At 33.6% G+C, this 6,896-nt stretch overlaps 1 protein-coding gene across 1 annotated transcript; it reads left to right on the plus strand.

Annotated features, from left to right (window-relative positions):
* Window positions 1–816: 816 nt before the first annotated feature.
* On the plus strand, window positions 817–6,896 carry LOC110774752 (uncharacterized). The gene is made up of 7 exons (XM_021979332.2): window positions 817–1,059; window positions 1,139–1,231; window positions 2,830–2,974; window positions 3,341–3,451; window positions 3,558–3,640; window positions 3,763–3,820; window positions 6,343–6,896. Exons 1-7 carry the CDS (start codon window positions 928–930, stop codon window positions 6,426–6,428), a joined length of 708 nt encoding a protein of 235 aa, XP_021835024.1. The 5' UTR covers window positions 817–927; the 3' UTR covers window positions 6,429–6,896.

Raw genomic sequence — 6,896 nt, forward strand, 5'->3', positions numbered from 1 at the left:
CTCTTTCACATATGCATGAAAGTACTTAGTGTTAGAGTCACCAAGTTGGACCCATGAAGCTCGAGATTTCTGCTGCCAAATCCTCTCCTCTATGTTACTCCATTTTTCCAATTCTCTCAAGGTATCCTTTTCTCTGTGGACAAGGTCTGCATTATGTCTATCAACAGCAAGAGCCTATTGAATAACTTGGAGAGAGTTTCAGATTGAGTCGATCTTATGAGCATTATTTATTACTTATTACTTATTATTTATTACTTATTATTTATTATTTATTACTTATTACTTATTATTTATTATTTATTATTTATTATTTATTATTTATTATTTATTATTTATTATTTATTATTTATTATTTATTATTTATTATTTATTATTTATTATTTATTATTTATTTATTTCGGTAATATTCTGTTCAGTTCAGTTCAGTTCAGTTCAGTTCAGGAGCATTCAGTTCAGTTCAGTTCAGTTCAGTTCAATTCAGTTCAATTTAGCTCTAAAGAACAGGGCCTTAATAGAGTGTGAGAAATAATATAATATTGGTAAAAAGTTTCTATTTATAAAAACGATGCAAGTATATTAAAAGATAACCCGAACAGAAAAGCGGTGTGAGTATTAAGGGACCGAGAGTATTAAAAAGTCAAATACAATAGAATTTTCTCCGTTAATTTTCACTAACGCCGTACTAACTCAGTACCCAACCCATTAAAAATTGAAGTTCAGTACCCAATTCCAAAAGAATTTGAAAGTTCAAGACCCAATGTATGCCTATTAGAACTCCGTATTTGTTACTGTAAAGTTCAAGACCCAATGTATGCCTATTACTATTAGAACTCCGTATTTGTTACTGTAGATGTGTAGCAAGCCTATTAGAAAATCGTTCCTCCTAAAATCCTAAAGCCCTAACCTTGGGAGAAATCAGAGACCGAGATGGAAGCGCAGAATAACGGCAGCGTCAATGACATTGCTGCTTGTCAATCGAAGCTCCTACTTCCTTCCGAAAAACCCCGCGTCATATTTATCCTCGAAAACGCTTCTCTTCAAAAGGGTTTTGTTCGCAAGGTAATTGTTCTCAAATTCTAATTTTCATCCGAGTCTGTATTAATTTTCTAATGTTTAAAGTTTTGGTTTTTTGTTTCAGAAGCGGAAGATTTTACATTCCTCTCAAGATTCCAGCTTTTTATTGAAGCAAGGGAAGAATCCTGATGATTATCGCCCTGACATTTTTTTTGAGGTTTGTCTCTTTCTTACTAATTAATTTATAATCAAGCTTATTTTTTTAATCAAAAAATTGTTGTACTTTTTAATAGTTTATTATCGATTAGCTTGGAAGTTTGTTCAAGGGTTCATTCATAAGTGTGCGACACAAGTATTTGGTTGGAACTTGGGTAAAGTTCGGGATCAAATTAGTAAAGTTCGGGAAGTTTTAGGTTTTTGAATTTACCACCTTTAATTACATATTTAACCCCTTAATTTTATGAAATGTTCTAAATTCACCGCCTTTTAACGAGTTTCATCCGATGTTTGGTCCATGTGAATCCTATTTAATTAATTATGTTCTGTAATTGAAAACCTAATGAAACATGAGGGAAATTAAAAAAGTCGGTTAAGTGGAGCTTACCTGAATTAAAAATCAGATGAAATCCATTAAAAAGTGGTGAATACGAAATTTTTTATAAAATTATTTGATAAGGTGGTAAATACAAAAATTTGAAACTTAAAAGGTGGTAAATATAAAAAAATCTAAATATGAGGAAAAGTAAAAGTGTGGAAATCTAAAGAAAAGTAAATATGCATAAATCTCACGTTCGAATTATTATTATGGAAAATAGACAATAGAGTATAATGTGAGAATGTGAGATAAGGAAGGAAAAGGAAAGAATGGTAAATATGCATAAATCTCTTGTTTGAATTATCATCATGGAAAATGGAAAATAGACAAAAAAGTATTATCATTAAGGATGGAAAAGGAAGACAATTTTTTTATAAAAAAAAAGGAGTACTTGGTAAAAAAAAGTTATTTGCTTAGTTTTCCATAGTTTTTGACCCAACCCAAGGGTTAGGTCAAGATTTTTAACCCGTTTAATTAAGGTTGAAATTTTTAACCCAAAAACAACCCCGTCTAACCCGTTTACGTTCAAGCAAATACGTATGTAATATAGATGTGTAGAATGTTATTTGAAATAATTTATTTCTCATTTTTTCCTTTAACATTGAATAATTATTTGACATTTTGATTCATGTCAAATACATATTGGAGTATTGGTTTTTCTTATGCGATTTGCCTCAAAAGAATCACCCCGCAATTATATAGTCGAGTCAATTTACACTTAAGAGAAGAAAAAAAACTTAAACTTCAAGTCAACCCGTTTATAATCGGGTTGGGTTGGGTTGAGTTGAGAATCTCAACCCGTTTAAGTAAAGATGTCGGATTGGGTTGGGAAAATTCTTAACCCGTTTATATAAACGGGTCGACCTGATTCTGACTCAACCCAACCCAACCCATTGCCAGCTCTAGACTTTTTCCATCATTTTTAGGGAAGACCTAAAATTAACCAAGATATTTCCATAGATCTCCTCATATTTATTTTCCAACTTTTATATTTTAAAAGCCAAACAAGATAAAATTATGGGATCCTCTTATTTATACAAATTTGCCCATATTTCCTCATTCAACTCTTTTTACCAAACACATGAAGGAAACATTTTTTTTGTAACTTGAGTAAGTTTGGTTAATAAATTACTCATAGATGGAAGAAACAAGGTAACAAAAAGTAACTACTTGGTTCCAGCCCTGTAATTCTTGACTTTTGTCTTTCCTCTTTTCTCCAGGCTCTTCGTGGAATTTTAGATAGCCCGCTAAATAAAGCTGGTATGATTGCAGCTGTGTACGTCAAAACTGATTCTGGTGTTATCTTTGAAGTCAAGCCACATACTCGAATTCCTAGAACATGCAAGCGGTTTTGTGGTGTTATGGGTAAGTAATCATAGAGAAGAGAGTTGAAGATGTTTAAAAAAACCTTCTTGGTACACTATTAATTCACTTCTCTGGTGTGACCCAAGTTCTTCATAACAGGATTCCATTAATTCGGAAAGTCTAATCAGATAGCTTCTAATGTGTTTGGTTGCTCATACTAACTAACTTATTGGAATGTAATCTGCAATATGTTCAATTTACTGATATATGTTTGCTGGAACAATCTGATTTAAATTTTATTGTGCATTCTTGTGGATTCAGCAGTTTCTTTTCTCAAATTTTTACAGTCCCTATCTTTTCTTTCTGAAAGAATTTGTTGTTCTTTTTATAATGCGTAGTCATTTTGCAATTCTTAATTTCATATAGTTGAGCTATTGGAGAAGTCTTGTGTTCGTGCTAAAGATTCAGGAGATTTGTTAATGAAAGTCCTTAAAGAGCCTTTGACACGCCATATACCTGAAAATTCTCAAATAATCGGTGGGTTTAAGTTTAATTCATAATTCTTTCTAGTTTTGGCCCTTTTGGCACATAATAATAATAATGTAAATGGTGTTAGTGACAAAAGTGGTTCTCTGCTTTCCAGGGCTGTCTTATAGTTCAGAAAAGCTTGTTGATATAGAGGATTATCTTTCTGTTGCCAAGGATGATTCAGACCTTGTTTTTGTGGTATATCTCACCATCTCGTAATATCTTGGCGTTTGTGCCTACAATTATCATCCATGATCATTTTTTCTCTACATCCTTTATGGATACTGTTAATATGATGATGTGCCTACTTGTGACTTCAGGTGGGTACAATGGTCCACGGTGAAGTTAGCAAGGAGTCAACAACTGACTACATTTCAGGTAATTATTGTCATCAATACTGGTACTACTACAATCATTTTTTGTGTTTTAAGTTTCTTTATGTAGGATACAAAATTTATCTGTACAGAAGATTCATGTTTGTATGATTGTATTTGGCATGTACCAAGTTAAAACCTGGTTGGGAAGACTGGTAAAATGGAAGTTCTTGCCCTGAAATGGTTATTGAAGTCAGAAAGGTTATTTAAGTACAGGGATGGGAGTTGAATTTCTGGTGGATTCAGTGGTCCTCCTCACCAAGAGTCATTTGTTATAAATTCATACAAAGTCATTTAACCAACCAATTTTCTTTTGTTCAAATATACCAATTAGTGCCATTTTCCACCAACTTCATTACTCCAATCATTAAACATATTACAGTATCATTAAGCTGAACTTCTTGCTGATGTGCCCTTGTTTAACTTGAACAATAAAAATAATTATAACTTTCCATAAAAGTATTTTTCAACTCTGAAGTGGACTTATGAGGTTCTTGGAGATATGTGGCAATTAGGATTAGTTGATCTACTCTACGGATAAGTGAATATGGCATTACATTCTGATAATGAGACACTATATGATTTCTTCTCTAATGAGGATAAAACACTGTTCGTTATCTTCAGTTAAATCAGTTTTTAAAGGATGTAAAACTACATCCTTGTACCCATGAATTGCCCAATTTTGTTTCGACCAAGGTTGTTTTCTTAATATAAGCCCTTTGTGGTGTTTAGTAAGGAGATCTTTTGATTGAAATTAAATGAATTGCAAGCCTCATTTTTTAGGGCTTATGTGTTGGGGTTATAAGCGCAAGCGGAAGCAAATAAAGAGATTGGGAAAAAAAGACAAAAGATGGACAAGATAAAGATAAAATATGCACACAAATTAACGTGTGAAAAACCCTCAAAAGAGGTAAACAACCCACAAACGACGAGCACTAATTATCCAATGTAAAAAGGACTATGAGAGTACAACCCCAAAGGGTACAAGATTATTGTACGACTCTCGAAGTAGTATTGTGATGTGTGGTTTCTGTGTGTTAGTGATACAAGGGAAGCATAATGAGTATTTATACTACAAGAGTTAGCCTTGGCCTTGGAGGCCAAGGGTCTTTAAGCCTTGGAGACTAAGGAAATAATTAAATAAGGAAAGTCATTTGGATTTGTGACATATATCCAACAATCCAACATTATGCTGAACTCCTTAAGTTTTGCAATTTCCTCTCCCTTCAGCCTCCAAATTTCGATTGAGATGAAATAAGGTTGAGCTCTCCAAAATAGTAAGGGGTGTTCAGGGAATAATGAAAGTTGCTTGTTTCTGATTTTAGCAAATTTTCTTGGGGATTTGAATAGTGTTTCAGAAGATTTTTCTACAAGTGATATGTAATATTTTGCAGTTTTTAGTTTTTGGTGTTTCCACCATAAAAGGTAAAGAATTGGTTCATCAATAGTAAATTATAGTAGTATGTCTGCACTCTGAACTCTGCAGTTCTCTTTAACAGTCCTGTACATAGTACTCGGCAGAGTAATCCCTTTTTCTCCCCGTATCACCTTGTCTATGTGTCATGAAGAGCAAAAAATGACCAATACTAATTGCCATCAGTGGAATTATGCACTAAATGCTAAGACTTATATGAATATACTGTATATGATTTGTTTGAAATGGGACAACATAGAAAGTGGGGTAATTTAATTCAAGCAGACAGTTTTAGCTTTGGGTTTAAAATAGGGAATTCGGCTTTTGGTTTTCCTGCGAGGCCTCTCTTGAGCTGTTTGCACCTGCCATGATCCTGTAGCATCAATAGTCTTGCACTATTTTTTGATGATATATAGCTTTCAGGAAATTTGTATTGGTGATTGTAGTTAAAAGATCTCAATGTTGGTGCTTGAATCCAACAACATTTCCTTGTTTGTTTGTTACCTGCGTTGTTGCTTGGATGGACTGAGCCAAAAATCATTTTCCCATCTTATTTGTAGCTTTTTCTCTGCCGCTGAGAATGTCTAACAGTCTTAAAGTAACCTGTGTATGTGGGCTAGAATTTCTGCAAAAACATGCATCCCCATTTTTAATATCAATGTACACTTATCTGGAACCGTATTTGGTTGAATCTTGGTATTTTTTTCCCTTAATTCTGATTCGTGCGTTGAGATCCCACACATATATGGGTCCTTTGTGAAGTGCTTCTTGTTTTCACCAATGATTGTTGTGTCTGCTTAAGTTGTTTTTGTTTCTAATTGCCTATTGCATTGTATTATAGTGTGGGATCTCGGTAGCTCCTGTGCTTCTGCATGAGAGTTCTGTTATTGCTCATACATTAATCATGCAGCAGCAGGAGCAACCAATTTTTGCACCTTAAGGTGTAAGTCGTGCGACTAGAAAAGTTCACTCATGTCTCACATTTGCAAATTGAAACATTCATGTGTGAGTATGGTATTTCGCTGTGGCCTTTTTAGTTCATATATAACTCGGCTTGCTGTTTGGTTGTGTTCCAATTGCTAATGCGTGTGTTTCCATTTTTGGTGATTCAGTTTCTAGGTATCAATTGAATGCAAAATCCTGCATTGGGTTAGTATGTGACGCGTTGGAGCAGAAATGGAAACTTGCACGATGCTAATTTGCGAGGCTTGCAATGCATGATGAGGAAGGGTCGTTTGATAATATTACCTATTGAAAAGAACTTTTGGTAGCAATACTACTGGCAAAACGCCAGAAATCATCTATGTAATATTTCCTTCGTCCCTCTTAAAAATTGCTCCATGACTTTTCCCGGTCTCCAAAATATAACTTAAATGTAAAATATTTCAAATTCCTTAGCATAAAAAATTATAAAATGTGGATATTCCTAAAATATGTAGCGAAAAAAATTATAAAATGTGGATATTCTAAAAATATTTAGAACAATTAGTATAATGTAGTAGAACAATGAGTACGTTCAGTGTGCCGCCAGTCTACCACGATTATGTAGCTAAAAAGCCTTGAATGTACGTTCAGTGTGCTAGTCTAGCACGATTATGTACCCAAAAGGTCTTGAATGTTTCGGTGTATAATAAATTTATTGTATAATATGGTAATTTTTAACATA

The sequence above is a fragment of the Spinacia oleracea genome, chromosome 1 (assembly GCF_020520425.1).
Source record: "Spinacia oleracea cultivar Varoflay chromosome 1, BTI_SOV_V1, whole genome shotgun sequence".
In the NCBI taxonomy this organism is placed as follows: Eukaryota; Viridiplantae; Streptophyta; class Magnoliopsida; order Caryophyllales; family Amaranthaceae; genus Spinacia; species Spinacia oleracea.

Excerpts from the sequence above, each read along its gene's own strand:
- LOC110774752 (XM_021979332.2), top strand. The coding sequence starts at position 928 with ATGGAAGCGCAGAATAACGGCAGCGTCAATGACATTGCTGCTTGTCAA. Across the intron at positions 3,452-3,557 it reads TGAAAATTCTCAAATAATCG|GGCTGTCTTATAGTTCAGAA; the intron begins GTGGGTTTAAGT and ends TCTGCTTTCCAG. Across the intron at positions 3,641-3,762 it reads ATTCAGACCTTGTTTTTGTG|GTGGGTACAATGGTCCACGG; the intron begins GTATATCTCACC and ends TTGTGACTTCAG.